Source organism: Schistocerca cancellata, chromosome 8 (genome assembly GCF_023864275.1).
Source record: "Schistocerca cancellata isolate TAMUIC-IGC-003103 chromosome 8, iqSchCanc2.1, whole genome shotgun sequence".
NCBI lineage: Eukaryota > Metazoa > Arthropoda > Insecta > Orthoptera > Acrididae > Schistocerca > Schistocerca cancellata.
Window position 1 is genome coordinate 522,827,980 of NC_064633.1, and position 24,852 is coordinate 522,852,831.

Genomic DNA, 24,852 nt, shown 5'->3' on the forward strand with positions numbered 1-24,852 from the left:
GGCACAGTATCATTTTCAGGATATTTTCATGGAACAGTGTGGTATTTTATTTTCTACGTCCCCACTTGCTCCATCTGAATGCTGTCTGTGTGGCTGCTACAATGGCAATGTTACTCCGTGGACTTACTTATAAATCATGTGGAGGGCAGTACCACAGGAACAGACTGAGGTTCTCTTCTACTCCATGACACAATGTTTAAATGCTCTGTTTCCACCATGTGAAGCCTTCACACTATATCAGGTTCTCAGAGTCACAGATTTTGGTACAGTTCTGTACTACTAATCATCTGTCTATTGTGATGTACCAAATTTAGTGACATTTCTTTTTGGTTGGCTGGTTGGTTTAAAAGAAGGGGGGGGAGGGGGGGGGGAACCAAACTACGAGATCGTCGGTCCCTTGTTCCTGATAAAACACTGCCACAAGTGTTACAATAAAACAGACGAGACATATAACACAAAATGGAAAGAAAGGAAAAACAACAAGAATGAAGGAAAGGCAAGGAACACTAAAAGGAACAAAAGAGGACTAGAAAACAGAGAGATGCTAGAAACAGAAGAGAATAAAACAAGAAAGCAGATTACAGTGGCTGGCCAACCATGAGAATAGAAAGGAAAAGTCAGCCACTCTGCAAGACATTAAAACCACTATCGTATTTACACGAATCTAAGCCACACTTTTTTTCTGGTTTTTTAAATCCAAAAACCGCCTGCGGCTTATGATCAAGTGCAAAGTAAGTGGAAGTTCTGAAAAATGTTGGTAGGTGCCGCCACAACTAACTTCTGCCGTCGAATATATGTAGCGCTACAAAGGCATGCTTTGCAGGCACAAAGATAAATACTACTCTTCGCCAGAATATGGGTAGTATGACATTTCCCGAAACGTCGCAAGATAAATACTGGCGCCAAAACCTCTGCGTCAGTAAATAAATTAAAAGAAAGAATGTAAACATTATGCCATGTATTCTTTCGTGTTTGCTGTTATCTCATTTAAATCCTGTCTGCCTAATAAACTACGAAACTAGAGTCAGGCAACAGCAAACACAGAAGAATATACATATCATGTCATGTTTATATTTGTATTATTCTTATGCTGAATAGCGATACAGTCAGAAATGAAACATGGCAATTGACTAGATTTTTAAATCTAAGATGACTAATTTCTGTGCAGAATGTAATGTACTAAAGAGGCGTCTGCAAAGATTTTCAAACGGAGAAAATTTTTCGCTAAACTCTCATTCAGGACATCATCTATCTTATGCAGTCTATTATTTGCTTCTTGTTGATCATTATCAAAGAAAGCAGCAGTGTAAGTAACAACAAATAGCAGTCTCTTGCCATTGTTTCACTTATGAGACAATTCCTCTCTTTTTTTATTGTAAGCCGCAGCAGTGCGCACTAAAGCAAGCCATGCCGCGAGCAGCGACAGGTCATAAATACTCATTATCAGAATGCGACAAACAATGCATGACACAGTACAATAATGCATTTTCAGCTTACAGTGACGTAAACACCTATAACAAAGAGAACGGCACTTATCAGAGCTAGCAAAATAAGCAATTGATTCAAACCAGACAAAGCACGTGAAAAAGGAAGGGTACCCATATAAATACGGACGGAGCGCCTGACACATAGCAATGGCTACTTGGTAAAGCTTAATTGTTAAGCTTACGACTCAAACCAAACTACTGTAGCTGTATCTTCATCCATTCGACCTAAATTGTCTCTCGTGTTACAATGGACCAACTTTGTTTCAATTTGGAGGTGCGATCTAAAACTTTTATCCCCCTTGAATTTCAACCCTCAAATTTCAGGTGCAGCTTAGATTCGGGGAAATTTTTTTTTCCTCGATTTCGAATCTCATTTTTCAGGTGCGGCTTAGATTCGAGTAAATATGGTAACCTAAAAAAACTTTGGAGGACACAGCGGGACAAATGACATGCGCTAAAACTTTGATCAAATGATAAAACCCACCCTCAAGAATAAAACATAAAACTAAATCAGCCAATGAGGTGTTATCACATAAAACGAGCATCAACGAGTCCGGTTAACCCAAGATTTTGTCGTTGGGCAGTCAAAGTGGGACAGTGCACCAGAAGACGGGCCACTGTCAACCGGGCACCGCACCGACGCTGAGGTGGGTCTCCACGGCCCAAGCGTGCCCAATGCGGAGCCGGCAGAGAACAACTGATTCCCTGTGAGAGGTCCGCATGGAAGACTTCCACACATTCGTAGTCTCCTTAATGACATAAAGTTTGTTGTGCACACTGTTATGCCATTCTGTCCTGAAAAGCCAAAAAACCCTGCGGCATAAGTCAGGTTCAGAGATGCCCATCTGAAGAAGCAGCTTTCGCATAGCCTGTTTGGCCAGCAAGTCGGCAAGGTCGTTGCCTGGGATGCCGACGTGTCCTGCGGTCCACACAAACACCACTGAATGACCAGACTGATCCAGGGCATAGATAGACTCCTGGGTGGATGCCACCAAAGGATGGTGAGGGTAGCACTGGTCGATAGCTTGTAGGCTCCTCACAGAGTCAGTACACACAATAAACAATTCATCGGGGCATGAACATATGTGCTCAAGAGCAAGATACAGTCACCAGCTCGGCAGTGAAAACACTGCAGCCATCGGGGAAGATATGCTGTTCAATACGTCCTCCATGGACATAGCAAAGCTGACGTGAGCATCAGCTATCGAGCCGTTGGTGTAAACCACTTCGTGGCCTTAGCACTTGTCAAGAATCGAGAGGAAGTGGGCAGCAGAGAGCCGCAGGTTTAATTGAGTGTACCCGTGGTCTAGGGGTAGCTTCTTTGATTCATAATCAAAACGTCTTCGGTCCCGGGTTCGATACCCGCCACTGCCTAAATTTTGACAAATAATCAGCATTGGAGGCCGAAGACTTCCGGCATAAGAAGTCAGCCTCATTCTGCCAACGGCCTTGTCAAAGAGGGCGGAGGAGCGGATAGAGGTTCAGGGCACTCTCTTGTCCTAGGGGTGGGAAATTGCCCCTAAAGGCGGAAGAATCAGCAATGATCAATGACATGAGGATGCAGAAGGCAATGGAAACCACTGCATTAAAGACACGTACCGTGTATCCACAGGACATGTGGCCTGTAATTGAAGAAGTGTCATGATGATCTCTCCATTGGCAAAAGATTCCGGAATAGTCCCCCATTCGGATCTCCGGGAGGGGACTGCCAAGGGGGAGGTTATCATGAGAAAAAGATTGAATACTCAATGAAAGGATAACTTTCTACGAGTCAGGGCATGGAATGTCAGAAGCTTGAACGTGGTAGGGAAACTAGAAAATCTGAAAAGGGAAATGCAAAGGCTCAATCTAGATATAGTAGGGGTCAGTGAAGCGAAGTGGAAGGACGACAAGGATTTCTGGTCAGATGAGTATCGGGTAATATCAACAGCAGCAGAAAATGGTATAACAGGTGTAGGATTCGTTATGAATAGGAAGGTAGGGCAGAGGGTGTGTTACTGTGAACAGTTCAGTGACCGGGTTGCTCTAATCAGAATAGACAGCAGACCAACACCGACAACAATAGTTCAGGTATACATGCCGACGTCGCAAGCTGAAGATGAACAGATAGAGAAAGTGTATGCGGATATTGAAAGGGTAATGCAGTATGTAAAGGGGGACGAAAATCTAATAGTCATGGGCGACTGGAATGCAGTTGTAGGGGAAGGAGTAGAAGGAAAGGTTACAGGAGAATATGGGCTTGGGACAAGGAATGAAAGAGGAGAAAGACTAATTGAGTTCTGTAACAAGTTTCAGCTAGTAATAGCGAATACCCTGTTCAAGAATCACAAGAGGAGGAGGTATACTTGGAAAAGGCCGGGAGATACGGGAAGATTTCAATTAGATTACATCATGGTCAGACAGAGATTCCGAAATCAGATACTGAATTGTAAGGCGTACCCAGGAGCAGATATAGACTCAGATCACAATATAGTAGTGATGAAGAGTAGGCTGAAGTTCAAGACATTAGTCAGGAAGAATCAATACACACAGAAGTGGGATACGGAAGTACTAAGGAATGACGAGATACGTTTGAAGTTCTCTAACGCTATAGATACAGCAATAAGGAATAGCGCAGTAGGCAGTACAGTTGAAGAGGAATGGACATCTCTAAAAATGGCCATCACAGAAGTTGGAAAGGAAAACATAGGTACAAAGAAGGTAGCTGCGAAGAAACCATGGGTAACAGAAGAAATACTTCAGTTGATTGATGAAAGGAGGAAATACAAACATGTTCCGGGAAAATCAGGAATACAGAAATACAAGTCGCTGAGGAATGAAATAAATAGGAAGTGCAGGGAAGCTAAGACGAAATGGCTGCAGGAAAAATGTGAAGACATCGAAAAAGATATGATTGTCGGAAGGACAGATTCAGCATACAGGAAAGTCAAAACAACCTTTGGCGACATTAAAAGCAACGGTGGTAACATTAAGAATGCAACGGGAATTCCACTGTTAAATGCAGAGGAGAGAACAGATAGGTGGAAAGAATACATTGAAAGCCTCTATGAGGGTGAAGATTTGTCTGATGTGATAGAAGAAGAAACAGGAGTCGATTTAGAAGAGATAGTGGTTCCAGTATTAGAATTTAAAAGAGCGAAGAGCTTTGGAGGACTTACGGTCAAATAAGGCAGAAGGGATAGATAACATTCCATCAGAATTTCTAAAATCATTGGGGGAAGTGGCAACAAAACGACTATTGTGTAGAATATATGAGTCTGGCGATATACCATCTGACTTTCGGAAAAGCATCATCCACACAATTCCGAAGACGGCAAGAGCTGACAAGTGCGAGAATTATCGCACAATCAGCTTAACAGCTCATGCATCGAAGCTGCTTACAAGAATAACAAACAGAAGAATGGAAAAGAAAATTGAGAATGCGCTAGGTGACGATCAGTTTGGCTTTAGGAAAAGTAAAGGGACGAGAGAGGCAATTCTGACATTATGGCTAATAATGGAAGCACGGCTAAAGAAAAATCAAGACATTTTCATAGGATTTGTCGACCTGGAAAAAGCGTTCGACAATATAAAATGGTGCAAGCTGTTCGAGATTCTGAAAAAAGTAGGGGTAAGCTATAGGGAGAGACGGGTCATATACAATATGTAGAACAACCAAGAGGGAATAATAAGAGTGGACCATCAAGAGCGAAGTGCTCGTGTTAAGAAGGGTGTAAGACAAGGCTGTAGCCTTTTGCCCCTACTCTTCAATCTGTACATCGAGGAAGCAATGATGGAAATAAAAGAAAGGTTCAGGAGTGGAATTAAAATACAAGGTGAAAGGATATCAATGATACGATTCGCTGATGACATTGCTATCCTGAGTGAAAGTGAAGAAGAATTAAATGATCTGCTGAACGGAATGAACAGTCTAATGAGTACACAGTATGGTTTGAGAGTAAATCGGAGAAAGACGAAGGTAATGAGAACAGCAAGAAACTTAACATCAAGATTGATGGTCACGAAGTCAATGAAGTTAAGGAATTCTGCTACCTAGGCAGTAAAATAACCAGTGACGGATGGAGCAAGGAGGACATCAAAAGCAGACTCGCTATGGCAAAAAAGGCATTTCCGGCCAAGAGAAGTCTACTAATATCAAATACCGGCCTTAATTTGAGGAAGAAATTTCTGAGGAAGTACGTCTGGAGTACAGCATTGTATGGTAGTGAAACATGGACTGTGGGAAAACCGGAACAGAAGAGAATCGAAGCATTTGAGATGTGGTGCTATAGACGAATGTTGAAAATTAGGTGGACTGGTAAGGTAAGGAATGAGGAGGTTCTACACAGAATCGGAGAGGAAAGGAATATGTGGAAAACACTGATAAGGAGAAGGGACAGGATGATAGGACATCTGCTAAGACATGGGGGAATGACTTCCATGGTACTAGAGTGTGTGTGTGTTTGAGGTTTACGGGCGCTAAACAGCGTGGTCATCAGCGCCCAAACGCATAAAAAACAGGAACACATGCAGTGAAGGGACTAAGACAAACAGCGAACAAGGAGAATGGCTAAAAGACACAGACCTGACGCAGTTCCAAATCCTCACATACAGAGGCAAAACAAGAGGAGAAGGAACACACTAAAAAGGAAAGGAAACACAAGGAAAAGAGAACAGAAACCGAAGGGAAACAAGGAGGTAATCGTGACTGGCTGACCTCTTATCTAAAACCTGGGTGAGCCAGTCACCCAGCAGCACATTAAAACCCTCTCCCTAAAATCCGAGGCAACAAATTGGACAGGACACAAAACCGTAAGACCTTAACTACAGTCGTTGCGTCATCTTGTAAAATAGAGGGCAAATCCGGTGGCAAAGAAACCACCGCCCTCTGGTCAGAGAATAAAAGACAGTCAAGTAAAATGTGGCGGACAGTAATCTGGACGCCACAAGAACTGCAGATTGGGGGGGTCCTCCCGCCGAAGTAAAAAACCATGCGTTAAGCGACTGTGCCCGATGCGGAGGCGAGTGAGGAGAACCTCATCCCGCCTGCATGACTGGTAGGACGTACGCCATGGCCGCGTAGTAGCCTTGACCAGATGCAGATTATTTTCACCGACTGCCAGCCACTCCTCTTCCCACTGACGCATAACGCAAAAACGCAGGATGGAGGTAACAGCATGGAGGGGGACGGCACATTCAACAACATGAGGGAGGGAACATGCATCTTTGGCAGCCACATCCGCCAGTTCGTTTCCCCTAATACCCACATGCCCCGGCACCCAGCAGAAGGAAACCTCCTTCCCCTGCCGTTGCAGGTGGAGAAGGGCATCATGGATGTTCTGGACGACCGTATCCGCTGGGTACAAGTGTTGCATGGTCTGAAGGGCACTCAGGGAGTCAGATGATGATGATGATGATGATGTTTGGTTCGTGGGGCGCTCAACTGCGTGGTTATCAGCGCCCGTACAATGACCCAATCTTTGCTCAGTCCAATTTCGCCACTTTCCTGGATGATGATGAAATGATGAGGACAACACAAACACCCAGTCATCTTGAGGCAGGTGAAAATCCCTGACCCCGCCGGGAATCGAACCCGGGACCCCGTGCTCGGGAAGCGAGAACGCTACCGCGAGACCACGAGCGGCGGACAGGGAGTCAGAACAGATGAGGAACTTAAGACTGGGAACACATCTCATCTGCTCCAATGCCCGCAAGATCACAAACAATTCGGCATCAAAGATGGTAAACACCGCAGGAAGCCGTAACTTGACGACTCCATCAGGGAAAACAACAGCACAACCAACAGAGTCCCCCTGTTTAGAGCCATCCGTAAATACTGGTACATGGTCAGGATGCTGGTTTAAAATATCATAAAATAAGGAGGTAAAAACAAACGCAGGAGTGCAGCTCCTCCGGTACACTGACTAGTCTAAAAGGACGCTGGGCCTCTGGAGCAACCAGGGAGGCAGGCAAGTAAAACCTTGTCGTTGGGGGGCCACATGCTCCACACCAAGGGACTCAAGCAAATGCTTGGCACGAATCCCAAATGGTCTCGTTGCCCTGGGACGACTGGAAAAGAGACGTTCCATAGGCAGTCGGGCAACGGTAGGGTACGCAGGGGATGTAGGACAGGCAAGGAATTGACACACCCGTCGCACCATGAGGAGTTTCCGCCGGATGGCGAGCGGCGGTTCCCCTGCCTCAGCACACAGGCTGGGGATGGGACTGGTACGGAAGGCACCAGTGGCCAGCCTGATACCCTCATGGTGTACTGCATCAAGAATCTCCAGATACGAAGGCCTTGCTGACCCATACACGGTGCAACCATAGTCAAGACGCGATACGACGAAAGCCCTATAAAACTACAGCAGACGTGCCCGATCTGCTCCCCAGGACCGATGGCTCAGACACTTCAAAATATTCAGTGCCTTCAGGGCCCGCACCTTGAGGTCTTTAGGTGAGGCAACCACAACAACTTGGAATCAAAAGTGAGGCCCAGGAACCGCACAGTGTCGCTAAAAGGAAGAATGGTGTCCCTCAGACGCAATTCAGGGGAGGTAAAAAGACGTCGAGAACGATTAAAATGAACACACACACATTTGTCTGCAGAAAAGGTAAAACCTGTCTTCGCAGTCCATGCCTCTAATCGCTGTATCGTAAGCTGCAACTGCCGACTAGCAGTGACAAGACTGGAGGAAGAACAGAAAACAGCAAAATCGTCCACAAACAAGGAGCATTGGGCAGGACTCTGGATAGTGGACGTGATACTGTTAATGGCGATGGCAAAGAGGGTGACACTTAAAACGCTTCCCTGAGGAACACCATTCTCCTGCACATACAAATCAGATAGCACATTACCAACCCTATAACGAAAGAGGCGGCGGGAAAGAAAGGACCGAAGGAAGATGGGGAGACGGCCAAGAAAGCCCCACTCATGGAGTTGATTGAGGATATGGCGGCGCCAAGTAGTGTCATACGCCTTATGAATGTCAAAGAAGACACCAAGACAATGCTGGTTATGTAGGAAGGCCTGCTGGATGGCCGCCTCAAGCAGGGTCAAGTTGTCTATAGTTGAACGACATCTCCGAAAGCCACACTGAGAGTGGCTAAGGAGCCGCCTGGTCTCGAGCAGCCAAACCAGGCGACGGTTGACCATGCGTTCCAACGTCTTCCCGACACAGCTCGTCAAAGCAATACTTCGATAACTACTGGGTTGCGTTCGATCCTTCCCCGGTTTGAGGAGAGGAATCAAAATCGCCTCCCTCCACGAGTCAGGGTATGTGCCGGATAACCGTATCATATTAAAACAATTCAGGAGAACTTCCTTGGTAGGCAGCAACAAGTGCTGCAGCATGCTGTACCGGATTTGATCATGACCAGGCGCAGTATCATGAGCCACAGACAGCGCCGAATCCAGTTCCCACATTGTGAAGGGGCAGTTGTAGGGTTCAGAATTTGGAGACCGGAAGTCCAAGTGACCCCTCTCGATGGCAGTTCGGTAGTGGCAGAAATCTGGATCACAGTTAACAGTGGTGGTAGATTCCGCAAAATGCATGGACAGTGTCTGGGCAATGTCTCTCGGCGTCGTGAGGAGACATCCCTGATGCAGCAATGCCGTGACAGGTAGTTGGCTGCGTGTCCCGGAAATCCTCCTGATGGCTTCCCATACTTTCGTAGAATTAGTGGAGCGGGAGATGGAGTTCAAGAACAATTGCCATGACCGTCGTTTGCTCTCTTTAATCACTCGCCACGCTTTGGCCCTTGCCAACCGAAAGGCTGCAAGATCGTCAGCTGAGGAACGGCACTTGAAGCAGCGCAGAGCTGCACGGCGGGCTCGGATTGCGGAGCGGCACTCAGTGGTCCACCAGGGGACAGGACGCCTCTTGGGAAGACCTGAGGACCGTGGGATCGACAATTCAGCAGCATGGGAGATCATGGCTGTAACATGGTCGACCCATTCGTGGACGCTGGCACGGTGTTCCAAAACAGCCAGTTGGCTGAAAAGGGTCCAGTCAGCTCTGCAGAGGTGCCACTGAGGTGGCACTGATAATGCCACAGCCTCATCCAGGAGGCGAATCCAAAGGGGGAAGTGGTCACTAGAATGGAGGTCAGCAACAACCTCCCACAGAGCAGAATCCGCGAGTGCTGGAGAGCAAAAGGAAAGGCCAATAGCCGATGACGACCCGGAAGCAGTACAGAAATGAGTGGGAGCACCAGAGTTGAGGATGCACAGTTCTTCAGACATCATGAGGCTTTCCAGAATGCGACCCCTGGGGCAAGTAGTCGGAGAGCCCCATAAGACATTATGAGCATTGAAGTCCCCCAGCAGAAGAAATGGGCGGGGGAGTTGGCTAATAAGGTCTATGAGAGCCTCAGAGTCTATCACATCCTGAGGTGGTAAGTAAACGGAACAGACTGTGAGCCTCCGACCCACAAGAAGGTCAACTGCAACTGCTTGCAAGTCCGTAACGAGAGGGAGCTCAGATGAGGGATGCATGTCACGGACAAAAACCGCAACACCACCCTTTGTCCTTTGCCCCATCAGATCATCTTTTCGATATACGGTATAGCCCCGTAAAGAAGGAGCATCAGTGGCCCGAAAATGTGTCTCTTGGAGACATAAGCACAAAGGGCACTCTCGTACAAGGAGTTGTAATTCGGCCACATGCGTCCTGAACCCATTCAGGTTCCACTGTAATATGGGAGCCAGTGATCAGGGGGGCTGAACTTTCACCCTTCCTCTGTGCTTCAGAGGAGAGCCCGTACTCGCCGGAGATTTATTCCTGGGGTGAGAAGATCGCCCCCGGTCGACATCAATGTCCATCAGCTCCGATGACGACCCACGGGAGATGTCAGACAGTACGATGGCCTCGTCATCGGACCGACCCTGACTAGTCTCCTCAGGTGGCAAAACCTTCACCTTTGGAGTCTTTGTCTTGGAGGGCTTAGAATGCAGAGCCTTGTCAACAGGTGGAGCTTTACTCGCCTGGGCAGAAGGCGCCATAGGGGGAGAGGCAGCAAGTACCCCAATGTCAGTAAACACAGCCTTGTCCGACGTTGCAGGGAGAGCCGCAGGTTGCAAAACAACCGCAGCAGCACAAGTGCACTGGCAAACGCAGGTATTAGTGCTAACACTAGCAACCTCCGTTTGCGTAGCAACAGTGGCCATTTGTACCGGTTTTTCAGAGCGGAAGTGAAAGATGTTGTAAACACAGGAGGTTGCATGGCCTTAAAGAGCTTCTTGGCCTCACCATAGGGGATGCGCTTAGATGTTTTAATCTCCTGTATCTTCCGTTCTTCGAGATAGATGGGGCAGACCCGGCTCCAGACAGGGTGACTCCCAGAGCAATTCACGCACTTCACAGGCGATGAACAATCGGCTCGTTCATGGGCAGGCTGACCACATTTACCACAAGTGGCTATCCCATTGCACCCCAATGTAGTATGCCCAAAGTGCTGACATTTAAAACAGCGCATTGGGTTGGGGAAATATGGCCTTACTGGCAAACGTAAGAACCCCGCTTTAACATGCTCTGGGAGTCTCGGGCAACTGAATGTGAGAATAAACGAGTCGGATGTGACTAGGTCCACATCGACTCATTTCATAATATGCTGCACGTCAACAATACCTTCATCAGCCCATTCAGATTTTAACTCATCTGTGGGGATATCCACCAAGTCCCTACATGTCACAACACCCTTACTATAGTTCAGAGTGGAGTGGAGCTCGGTCTCGATAGCGTACTCTCCGAGACAGTGTGCTTTCCGAAGAGAAGCGACTTGACGGGAACTAGAAGTCTCAACTAACAGAGTCCCATTGCGCAGTCGCTTCACAGATTTAAGTGTTCCTGCAATTCTCTCAAGACCCTTGTGGATGTAAAATGGAGAAACCCTCTCAAAGCTACCCTCCTTCCGTTTAATAATCAAAAACACATTCTGATTATCAGCATGTGCTCTGTTATGACAGTCTGATAAATCTCGATCAACGCCAGGCGCTGGAGGACTCGCAGCACGAAGTCGCTTCTTCGATGGGGTGTGTTTTCCTACCAGTGGCCCACCCAAGCCACTGGTAGGGGGAAATGTAGAGGTCGAAGGGTCCATTGCGGTCCCACGAGCAGCTAGGGAACTAAAGGTCTGCTCAGACAGAGCCCCGCGTGCCTGAGTAAGCCTTATACAACTGGGGTGTGGCAGGTGCCCCAGAGGTTTCCCGCTTGCAACTGTTCCACCCCAACAACCATGCATCTCATAGGCGCAGAGCACACCGGAAGATTGAGGGGTTTTTATAGAGGTTGGCCTTCCTCGCAATCCAGGCGGTCAAGCCAAGATTACCATTCCCCGCAGCACACAACATTTCACCGCCACGCCATACGGTGGTCGCTGAAGCATGTCCGGGGGTTATGGTGACAGGAGACTGGCGGCGCTGACCTGTCCCCAGCTCAGGACCCCGGGGTCGCCAAGCCCGTACTCAGCAAATGAATGCTGAGCCCCTGGGGGCTCCATGGTACTAGAGGGAGCTGTAGAGGGCAAAAACTGTAGAGGAAGACAGAGATTGGAATACGTCAAGCAAATAATTGAGGACGTAGATTGCAAGTGCTACTCTGAGATGAAGAGGTTAGCACAGGAAAGGAATTTGTGGCGGGCCGCATCAAACCAGTCAGTAGTAGACTGAGGACACAAAAGGGCCATGTGAAAGGTCCAGGCGAAGCTGCAGCCTAGGTGTACACCATGGAGGTGTACGTGAATGGACCTCAAGTATTGGTGGTAAAGGCAAGGACTCCAGTTCAGAAAGAAGGGATCAGACATGAACTGCAATTGGAAGCCCTGACCTGGGCCGCTGATGCGGGAGATGAACTGCCGTGGGTGAGAAAAAGAGACGGTGATTTGGATGCACAGGAGAACTACGAATGTGTGCTACGTAACTGGCCAGCAGTTGTGCACACCTAACCTGCAATGCAGGCACTCCCACTTCCACAAGGACGCTGGACACCAGACTCGTCCTAAAAGCTCCTGTCACTAGGCGAATGCCACAGTGGTGCACTGGGTCGAGTAAATGCAACGTTGAGGGTGCCACCGAACCATAAACCACACTCCCATAGTCAAGGCGAGATTGAACAAGGGCTCTGTAGAGCTGCAGCAGCTTAGAGCAATCTGCACCCCAGTTGGTGTTGCTCAGGCAGCGGAGGGTATTGAAGTGCTGCCAGCACTTCAGCTTAACCTTAAGCTGACGAAGGTGAGGAAGCCAAGTGAATCAGGCATCGAAAATCAGTCCTATGAATCGATATGTCTTCACTACAGTGAGTGGATCGTCATTAATGTAAAGTTCTGGTCCCGGACAAATGTTCGACACTGACAGAAGTGCATAACACACGACTTTGCTGCCAAAAACTGGAAACCACAGGCTAGAGCCCATGACTGCGCCTTGTGGATGGCTCCCTGTAGATGCCGCTCAGCAACACCAGTACTGGTGGAGCAGTATGAAATGCAAAAGTTGTTTGCATAGAGAGATGGTGAGATGGACGGCCCTACAGCTACTGCTAGACCATTAATGGCCACTAAAAATAGAGAGACACTTAATAAAGAGCCCTGCGGGACCCCATTCTCCTGGATATGGGGGGGGGGGGGGGGGGGGGGGGGGGGGGGGAACTAAGGGAGGCACAAACTTGGACACAGAAAGTACAAAGCGACAGGAAATTCTGGATAAAAATCGGGAGTGAGCCTCGGAGACGCCACTCATATAATGTGGCAAGGATATGATGTTGCCAGGTCATGTCATACACTTCTCATAAATCAAAAAAGATGGCAACCAAGTGATGGCATCTGGAAAAGGCAGTTCGCATGGCAGACTCCAGGGACACAAGATTATCAGTGGTAGAACGACCCTGGCAGAAGCTGCCCTGACATGGAGCCAGTAGGCCATGTGACTTTAAGACCCAACTCAACTGCCGACACACCATACATTCCAGCAGCTTACAAAGAACACTGGTGAGGCTGATGGGCCGATAGCTATCCACATCAAGTGGATTTTTACTGGGTTTGAGCACCAGAATGATGGTGCTCCCCCACCATAATGATGGAAAAACGCCATCGCACCAGATCCGGTTGAAGATGACGAGGAGATGTCACTTGTAGTCGGATGAGAGATATTTAATCATCTGACTGTGGATCCGATCTGGTCCAGGAGCTGTGTTGGGGCAATGTGCAAGGGCACTGAGGAGCTCCCACTCCGTAAACGGGGTGTTATAGGATACACTGTGGCATGTAGTAAATAAGGCGACTTTCCCTTCCAGCCACTGTTTGAGAGTGCGAAAGGCTGGGAGGTAATTCTCCGATGCAGAGGCTCGAGCATAGTGCTCAGCAAAATGCTCGGCAACCGTGTTTGCATCAGTCGATAACATGCCATTTATGGTAACACTGGGAACACCTGTTGGGGTCTGGTACCCAAAAACACGTTTGATCTTTGCCGTGGCATCCAATGGTCGAGATGTATCTCTCCCAACACTCCTGCTTCCATCATCTGATACATTGGCGAATGTGAGCATGGAGCTGTTTAAAGGCTATGAGGTGCTCCAGGGAAGGGTGCCACATATGCTACTGTAGACCTCACCGAAGCTCCTTAATTGCTTCAGCGACTTCTGGTGACCACCAAGGGACTGTCTTTTGCCGGGGGCACCCTAAAGAGCGATGGATCGTGTTTTCTGCCACAGAAACGATTGTTGTAGTCACCTGCTCAACCATCACATCGATGTTGCTGTGTACAACAGTGACAGCAGAGATGATAGTCTCCCAGTCTGCCTTGTTTAAAGCCCATCTGGGCAGGCGTCCGTGCACCTGATGCTGGGGCAGTGACAGGAAGATGGGGAAGTGGTCACTACCACACAGGTTGTCATGTGCTCTCCAGTGTATAGGTGGGAGAAGTCCTGGGCTGCAAACTGATAAATCAATGGCTGAGTAACTACCCTGAGCCATACTGAAATGTGTGGCGGCCCCAGTATTTAAGAGGCAGATGTCGAACTGAGACAGTAAAGTTTTGACATCTCTGCCTCGGCCAATATGCACAGTGCTGCCCCACAAGGGGTTATGGGCATTATAATCTCCAAAGAGTAGGAAAGGTATAGGGAGTTGATCAATCAGTGCAGCTAATACATTCGGGTATTCTACAACATCTGGAGGAAGATATACATTGCAGACAGTTATTTCCTGCATCGTCCTTATTCTGACAGCCACAACGTCAAGAGGGGTTTGAAGGGGCACATGTTCACTACAGTCTGAGTTTAGGACGTATACATAAACTACACTTGACACTCAATTATAGTCACTGCGGTTCCTGCAATATCCCTTATAGCTGCGGAGGGCAGGGGTCCACAATGCCAGAAACCAGGTTTCCTGGAGGGCAATGCAGATAGCAGGTGTAAAGCTTAACAGCTGCCGTAGCACACCCAGGCAGTGGAAAAAACCACGCAATTCCACTGGAGGATGACATCGTTAGACTGGGAAGGCATGGAACATTCAATGAGGCAGTTTATGCATCAGGGTCACCTGCTGCCACTGACTTTTTGCCTGAGCAGTCTATATCCATTTTGTCTGAGGGTCCGGCGAGATTATGTCTTCAGCAGTCGCCAGAATCTCCACCTCATCCACAGATGCAGAGCTTGGAGGTAGCGGTGGTGTGGGTGCCACCACAATTCCCTTGGTATTGGTGACCTTCTTTTTGGATTTCGCTCGCTGTTCCTTGGGTTTTCTTGGCAGGGAGGACTTCTCTGATTCAGTCTCCGGGACTGAGGATGAGCATGAAGCCCTGTGACCAGCTGCTTTTGGGCTCTTCAACCACTGCCAGGTGTCATCTCTTCCACTAGCAAAACCTGAGAAGGGAGAGACCCAAGGGACCCCCTTCCTAGCGAGAGCAGCTGAAGAAGTTGTACACTTCTCAGGCTGAACAATGGGGATGGACGTTCCCGATGGTTGGGGGGTGTTACTCCTGAAGTAGGTAGTGCAAGAATAACAGGGAGCCCCACCATCAAGGGGGCAGATGTAGTCTTCTGGCTCTGAGAGGTGACTGGGGGTTGGCAAAGCTGATGGGGCTAGAACTGTTGTAACAGCGGGATAAGATGACGTCATATGTACAGGATGTAGGCGTTCAAATTTCCTCTTAGCCTCTGTGTAGGTCAGGCGGTCAAGAATCTTGTACTCCGTGATTTTCCTTTCTTTCTGGAGAATCCTGCAGTCTGGCAAGCAAGGCGAATGGTGCTCTCCACAGTTGACGCAGATGGGAGGCGGGGCACATGGAGTATTGGGATATGATGGACGTCCGCAATCTCGACCTGTGACGCTGGAAGTATAGCAGGAAGACATATGACCGAACTTCCAACATTTAAAGCACTGCATTGGGGGAGGGATATAGGGTTTTATATCACAACTGCAGACCATCACCTTTACCTTGTCTGGTAATGTATCACCCTCGAAGGCCAAGATGAAGGCACCAGTGGCAATCTGATTATCCCTCAGACCCTGGTGGATACGCCGAAGGAAATGTACACCTCACTGTTCTAGATTGGTGCGCAGCTTATCATCGGACTGCAAAAGAAGGTCCCTGTGAAATATGATACCCTGGACCATGTTTAAGCTCTTATGGAGTGTGATGGTAACGGAAACATCCCCCAGCTTGTGACATGCGAATAAAGCCCTTGACTGGGCAGAGGATGCTGTTTTGATAAAGACTGACCCAGATCTCATTTTGGACAAGCCCTACACCTCCCGAAACTTGTCCTCTACATGCTCAACAAAAAACTGAGGCTTCATCATCAGCTCTCGAACGTACAAGAAACTGGGGCGAGTAAGAGCTGCTGCCATCCTTAGCCTGATGTTGCTGCCATGGTGTGGCCAGAGAGGGGAATGATTTGGGGTCGTACTTCTGTGTGTTGAATTGAGCTCGTGAATGCTTCGAGACCGCTGGTGTTTCACCACCAGCAAGAGATGATGGACTACGCTTCACCTCATGTCATCCGCCCTGATGCCACCCACTCCGACCAGGAGCCCTCCCCACAGGTGCCACCCAGAACCAACAGGGTACATGGCGGCCCCACCACAACGGTCTGGCTACTGTGCCGGATATCAGGTGTAACCAAGCAAACAAGTCCATTATCATCAGCGTAGAAAATGATATTGCACAGCTGATGGAAAAATACGCACCCAGGATGGTGACCTCGCCCAACAGCTGGAGAATGAGAAGAAATGCAGATCCACGTCGACAAAGGATGTGAGAGATCTCAGCGCATGATGGACACGATGCACCATGTAAGGCGCCCTTCCCCAATTGGCTCACTCCTCAGGAAAATTTTGAAAAATGGAGGTCAAACCCTACAGGGGACCATCACAAAGGCCAAAACGTGAGAGACTCCTTTCAGTCACCACTTACGACAGGCAGGAATACCTCGGGCCTATTCTAACCCCTGGACTCGCAGGAGGTTTCTTTTTGGTGTTGCAATTTGCACTAATTTTTGTGTATTTCCTGTTGCAATTTGAAATGATAGAATGGCCAAATTTTCAACCATATCAGAATATATTTTAAATGCTGAAAACCCAGCACAGATACAGGTCATATGAATAGTGTTGCAATTAAATGCTCACAACTATCACAAAGTGTGTTGTATTCTGGGAATCCTCAATTGTTGAAAGGCATGATGTTAACAAGAATTCCATCGACAGCTGGTAAAATTGTTGTTTTATTGATAGACAACCAGTCTAACCACCTAAAAGCCACATCATCAGGCGCAACAATCTTAAAAGGTCATTGGCATACCCATTGCTCCTAGTCAAGATACATTATTCAATGATTATTATCTATATCACACTGATGAACGAAGGTTGACAAAGACATGATCCATTAATTTAGTTAAATTGCTGGTGGGTGGATCATGTAATTTAGGCCCTTGTTTTAAGATTTGCCTGTGTCAGTGTGTTGGCAGGGCAAGAGTAGAAGTGCCCATTGAAGCACGAGCCTGTTAGCCAGTCTTAGTCACCTGAGCGGGCCCCTTCTACTCCTCCCACAGCTAGGTTGCCCTACCATCACACCAATGCACACAAATCTTAAAACAAGGGCCTACAACGACATGATCCACCCACCAGCAATTTAAAGAAATTAATGGATCACATCTTTATCACCCATTGTTTCACAGTGTAGATAACATTCACTGAATAATATACCTTGACTAGTTGTGCTGGGTACAACTATGACCTTTTAACATTCTTGCAACTGATGATGCGGTTTTAGATCATGAAATTGGCTGTCTAACGATAAAACAACAATTTTACCAACTGTCAGTATAATTCTTCATAATATCATGATTACAACTATATTCAAATATGCCAAGCATTAGAAAGTGTTACAGGGAGGACATTACAAAGAATGGGTATTCTACATCGCTGTTCCATCAAAAACAAGCATGATTGACTTATGAAAACAAGATTTTTTTAAAAAAAAATTAGTTATTGTAATACACCGCTGTTACTAACACCTCTTGCTACAAACCTTTATATCCTCTATCGATAAGTCTTCCAAGCGGCCTGCCACCGACGTTCCTGCACAATTGACCAACATCTGCACTGAGACTCCACATGTTGCTTTCCCCACAACAGATTTCACATCTTCATAATTGCCACCCACATCCACTGAAATTAACTATCATAGTAAAACAGCATTGCAACTGAGTCAGCACAACTCTCAGAAAAAAAATACACAATTTACTTGCACCTGTAGTAATTTCCAAGAAAGAACTCTGCTTAGAGAGAGTATTATAATGGCCACAATATATAAGAATTTTCAGTTGCACTTACATGAAAAATACTTAAGTTCCTGGTTCTGAGTATCGGTAATGCATGTCTTCAGCTCTTCGTATGCCTGGCTCAAGCGTTCTTGGTTTCTTGCAATTAATGTGACACTTGCACCTCTTCTTAGAAGATTTGCTGCAACTTCCTTTCCAATGCCGCTCGATCCTCCTGTCACCTACAATAAATGTCACAGCTGTTAATATATATGTTAAGTTGGGGCACAGACCATCCAAGTTTCCTCTGAGACACCCCAATCCCAGCTATATTCTACAGCTATTTTGTGACCTACTTAGAGCACACTGCATGTGACAAAGAACTAATTTCCCATCACTCTGTTACCAGTGACATAAACTAACTACTCATTTCAGCTTCTGAAAAGCTATTCCTGTTTCTTGTGTCACACATTGATGTGCCCACACTACCTTTGCTCCAAATGATGTCCAGTTAACAGATGTTTAGTTATTTATGGTGTTGGATTCTGTACCCAATGGCATAGCACATGCGTCTGATATTAATGATATGAAAGCAATCAAACATACTGACCCTGCCAACATAAGCCAGATGTACTCAGATGCCCAATCTTGCTCAACTTGTGTGTTACTGTTAACCAAACACTCAACATATGATGCAGTGGGCTCACAGTGACATGCCACATCAAACTATTTTACTTTACATCACAGCAACAATTTCTAATTCACTTGCTAATCAGTGTATACGTAGAAGCATTACATTTGCAGCATACTGCTTTCCAATGCAAGAAATTAACATAAGAAAGGAGCTTTTTACTTCTCTGGACCTTTTCTATTCTTTTTTATCTCTCTGTTAACTTGTTTACTTTTAAATGTTTCCTGTTAAATGTTGATAGTCACAAATCAATTAACCATAACAGTTCACAATGTGAACCTCTCATACTCTCCACCGTATAGCTGATCTCTTCTGGTCCCTGGCAGATCAGTTCCTGAGAATATATAGAGTATTAAACAACCGATTTCAAGCAAGTTCATTAATCCATTTGATATAAATATGAGTGATCCTCTCTCTTACCGGCAAATTACAAAAGATCTAATATACAAAACAATTATGATACATTTAAGGACAAAACTATTACTTCAAGTAGGTTGTATTGAAGGACAGCTCGGTAAATTCCTGTCAATTAGTTTGATAGCTAAAATAAAGCCGATATTCATGTACAGGAGTAGAACTTAATTTTTAAAAGTATAATCTGCAACTCTCAACAGTACTTTTCACCATAAAAAATCTGTTTATGAAACAAAGATCCTGTAATGAACTTGGATGTGGTGTTATTACCTTAAATTTCTTTCAACTGTAAATGCAACACATACATTACATTACAAAATTCCCACCGATACCCAATATGTATGTTATAATTTTATTCACATGCACTTCTTCAATGAACATGACATTTTAGGCTGTTTCATGGTTTTCACATAACCACGTTCATTCCATAAACACTATGAAAAAAAAAGCTACACTAAACTCTCACTAATCCCACCCTCAGTAGTCTGGCCTCTCAGTAATATCCAGCCCACATCCTAAACAGTGCACAACAATGAATTACTGTGCACAAAAATTTTGTTAGTTAATTATAAAGTTAAACAATGCTACACACATTTGAAATTGTGCAATTCTTTATAGTTCAGTATCATGTCTTCTACAAGGACACATGTTGCAATAGACCTCAAACAGAAACTTGAAATTTCAGATAAAGAAAGATCTTATTTGACACTATGCAAACCAAATCAATAGTGAGTTGGGAAAACAGAAGGTTATGTGAAAGAGTGTGAATGAAGAACCAGATATAGCTGTTTATATATACAGTCCATACAACAGTGCAATAAAGGCGTTCTCAACACAGTGACATAAACACACTACCAGTGCAATATTGTGCTCAGAAGAAAGTGTGGATGGACAGAGAAATACTGTCTCAGTCGTTCCACAAAGTGTTTATACCAGTAGGTACAAAAGAGCTGAAGAAGAAAAAGCTTTCACTGAAAGCTACCCTTACTACTGACAATGTTCCCAGTCATCCTTCTGACTCAACGTCCGATGGTATACAAACACTCTTTCTTCCACCCAATGTGATATCACTGTTTCAGCCTAAGGACCACAGAAATTTGGACTCAATTCAACGTCATTATCGACATGCACTTCTTTTCTCCTTGCCAAACAAATGTCAACATGACTCTGTCAAGACTATGCTGAAAGTGTGGAAAGCAATCAAGTTATGTGATAATGTTTTGGAAGCAGCCGAGGCATGGTATACAGTGGGGAGTGTTATCATAATGAAAAGTTGAAATAAAGTTTGACCATCCAATGATGCAGAGTTGGATATAGTACTGAGCAAGTGGAATGAGCCAGTCAATTCGGAATCATCAATTGCTAATAGTTTGTACACTGCAATGTTCCACACACTCCCAAGATAAGGAGAAATTAATGATGATTAGGCGAAAGGAGGGAAACTAGGAGACAGACCACACTTTAACAGATGAAGAAATAATAAAAAGCACGCAGGAAAGTATTGATGAAAGAAATGAAGAGTACATAGGACAAGAGAGCATGAAGATTTCTTACATTGCTGGTGCTGGAGCTGCAGATGTGTTCCTGGAATATATTAAGCAACAACCAGATACATGCAGTACCGATATAACGCTTGTAAATCAGCTGTGTGATAAAGCATGCTGCCACTGTGTATCAGTGTTGTGACAATTAAAAATTTGTGACATTTCACAGGGAGTGATACTACTGTATAATTATGCACACACTCAAGGAAAACAAAATTTAAAAAGGAATGTATCTTTGGATTTTATAAAATATATGTGCCAAGTTTTTAAAATTGCATCTTTGGATTTAACAAAATATATTCCCTATCTTTTTAAAATAAATTTCAAACACACTCAATAATACAGTATTTGTGCTAATCTGGCACCCAAACGTCCAAGGAATGGCTGGATTCAATTTACAGAAAATATCATACGGGAAACCGTTGATTCACCTGATATTAGCCACATTTCTAATTGTTGTCAACCAGCACTACACAGAGTCTTAACAGTCACAAATTTGCCACTCATGAACACTTTAATTATAAGTCAATATACTAAAAAAGATAAGTTTACAACTTACAATGGCATGTTTTCCTTTAAGGCTGACTTTTTTGCTCTTTTGCCGTAAGATCCAAATGAGAAATATTACAAACACAAGTGAAATGGTAACAGCCAACAAAATCAACATTTTCACACCTGAAAACAAAAATTCACTTTAGTTTAATCAACAACCTATAAAATTTATGCACAAAACATAATACCTACTCTGTCAACAGTACACATCATCAGGTGCCAATCATTAAAGCTGTTTGATTCCTAAACATACATGAAAGACATTCCTACAAGAAATATGCCTAATGTCTCGTGAGAATGTATTCCCTTTTGTAAATGTCACTGGGCCATAAAGCTTTCTTGGCTTCTATGTAAAAGCTTACATATTATATGCAATGAATTACTGAACTAATTTAATGCTTTCAAGAGAAGAATTAAAACTTGGAAATGTTCTTGATGTCATGTGGGTCACGTAATCTACACAGTATTTCAATCTGAGCCTTTTAACTTTTCTGCAATACATTACTCAAATAATCCTACATGCTCATACTGTGATCTAAACGCCTATCATCATCATCATCATCATCATCATCATCATCATCATCATCATCATTATTATTATTGGGAAGGATTTGTAATACTTTTGGTATTCATTGCTTCTGGTCAGTTATAAGATAGGATCTTAAGGCCCTAACTGGTCAGATCAAATATGCAATAAATAAAATAACATAATATAAAATAAGGAACAATCTACTCACCAAGTGGCAGCAGAAACACACACACACACACACACACACACACACACACACACACACACACACACACACACAAAACAGGATTTAACTTTCACAAGCTTTCGGAGCAAGTGGCTCCTCCTGGCAGAAGTTCTGGGTGGTAGTTATCTCAATATGAAAGGCCGAATAGTGCTTACATAACAGCTGGTACATCTACATCTATTTGATTGCTCTGTTTTGCTCTGTTATTCACAATAAAGTGCCTGGAAGAGGGTTCACGGAACCACCTTCAAGCTGTCTCTCTACCGTTCCACTCTCGAACGGTGCATGGGAACAGCGAGCTCTTAAGCTTTTTTGTGCGAGCCCTGATTTATCTTTTTATGTCGTGATGATCATTGCTCCCTATGTAGGTGGGTGCCAACAGAATGTTTTCGCACTCTGAGGAGAAAACTGGTGATTGAAATTTCACGAGAAGATCCCATCACAACGAAAAACGCCTTTGTTTTAATGATTGCCACTCCAATTCATATATCATGTCTGTGGCACTATCTCCCCTACTCCGTAATGATACAAAATCAGCCGCCCTTCTTTGTACTTTTTCAATGTCATCTGTCTGTCCCATCTGATGCAGATCCCACACCGCACAGCAATACTCCAGAATAGAGTGGACAATTGTAGTGTAAGCAGTCTCTTTAGTAGTCCTGTTGCACCTTCTAAGTGTTCTGCCAATGAACTGCAGTCTTTGGTTGGCTCTACCCACAACATTATCTATGTGATTGTTCCAGTTTAGGGTATTTGTAATTCTAATACATAAGTATTTAGTTAAATTTACAGCCTTCATATTTGTGTGACTTATAGAGTAATCAAAATTTAGCACTCATTACTTCACGAGTATAAAGAGTGTTTCGCTAAAACGATATTTTCTGAATCCGTGCTGACTACATGCCAATAAATCGTTTTCTTCGAGGTACTTAATAATGTTCGAATACAGTATATATTCCAAAACCCTACTGCAAATTGACGTTGGTTATATGGGCCTGTAATTCAATGGATTACTCCTATTTCCCTTTTTGGGTATTGGTGTGACTTGAGCAATTTTCCAGTCTTTAAGTACAGATCTTTCTGTGAGCGAGCAGTTGTATATGAGTGCTAAATATGGAGCTATTATATCAGCTTACTCTGAGAGGGCATGACATGTTGTTTCACAGGTGGCTCTCCCTTTCCTAGAACAGGTTTTGCCAGTTACAGGGCTGGAATAGGTGGTGGCAGGAGCGGTGCATAGGGCAAGTCTTGCAGCGGGGACCATCACAGGGGTAGGAGCCAGAGGGTGGAAGATGGGTGCAGGAGCATAGGGTCAGACAAGCATATTGTTGAGATTGAGAGGGTGACAAAAAGCTATTCTAGGTGTGGTGGGCAAAATCTCAGACAGGATGGATCTCATTTCAGGGCATGATTTTAGGAAGTCAGGGCCTTGTTGAACAAGCTGATTGATACATTCAAGACCAATATAGTACTGGGTGACAAGTGGTGTGCTCAGAACAACCATGTTTGCCTTGAATGTCAGGGCTGTATGGGAGGGAATGTTTGACATGGAAAGAATGGCAACTGTCAAAATGGAAGTACTGTTTTTTGTTGGTACGTTTTATGTGGACGGAAGTGTGTAGCTGGTCTTCGGTGAGGATGAGCTTCACCATGATGACATCTTTGCCGTATGATCTCATGGTGAGCCTGACTTGTTAAAAATTCCTGGAATCTCTAAATACCTTCTCCCAATTAAGTTTCACGTGGTCCTATTCCGAATCCCATGCCACTTTCCTTGATGTGATCACGTTTCCGTCCACATCTACCAAAAAACAACAGTACTTCCATTTTGACAGTTGCCATCCTTTCCACGTCAAATGTTCCCTCCCATACAGTCTTGGTATTCGAGCCAAACATGTTTGTTCGGATGCAGACTCTTTACACTAATACACTACCACTCTCACTTCAGCCTTCACTGGACGTAATTATCTCAAGTCCCTAGTTCACAAGCAGATTTCCTGGGCCATCACATCCAATCCTGGTGATTCCTCCAAAAAACAACTTCTGAGCACACCACTAGTACTGGTCTTGAACGTATCAATCAGCTAGTTCGACAAGGCCATGACTTCCTACAATCATGTCCTGAAATGAGATCCATCCTGTCTGAGATTTTGCCCACCACACCCAGAACAGCTTTTTGTCACCCTCCCAATCTGCGCAATATCTTTGTCAGACCCTATGCTCCTTCTGCACCCATCTCCCTACCCTCCCCGCCCCTCTGGCTGTCCCCACTGCAAGACTTGCCCTAGGCACCCTCCTGCCACCACCTATTCAGCCCTGTAACTGACAAAACATATACTAGCAAAGGGAGAGCCACCTGTGAAACATCATGTCACATACCAGCTTTTATGTAAATACTGTTTGGCCTTTTATATCAGCATAAATACCACCGAGTTATCGGTCAGGAAGAATGCGCATAGGCACAGGATGTATACAGGCAACACATGATATCCTGTTGCAGAGCATGCTGTACAACATGACAGTCATGACCTCAGTGGCTGTTTCACCACATGCGCTACCTCGATTCTTCCCCCAGACACCAGTTTCTCAGAACTCCGCTGGTGGGAGCTAGCACTACATGTCCTTCATTCTCGCCACCCACCTGGCCTTAATTTATGTTAATTCTTTCTGTCA

The 24,852-nt window shown here is 45.2% G+C and overlaps 1 protein-coding gene across 1 annotated transcript in view; it reads right to left on the reverse strand.

The window, feature by feature from the left end:
- Positions 1-24,852, reverse strand: part of LOC126095164 (3-ketodihydrosphingosine reductase) — an 87,725-nt gene that overhangs the window by 55,696 nt on the left and 7,177 nt on the right. Inside the window, exons 2-4 of the mRNA XM_049909886.1 lie at positions 21,432-21,547; positions 18,297-18,465; positions 17,992-18,131 (exon numbers count right to left, since the gene is read on the reverse strand). Of these exons, the coding sequence (XP_049765843.1) occupies positions 17,992-18,131; positions 18,297-18,465; positions 21,432-21,547 (425 nt within the window). The remainder of the gene's footprint in view (positions 1-17,991; positions 18,132-18,296; positions 18,466-21,431; positions 21,548-24,852) is intronic.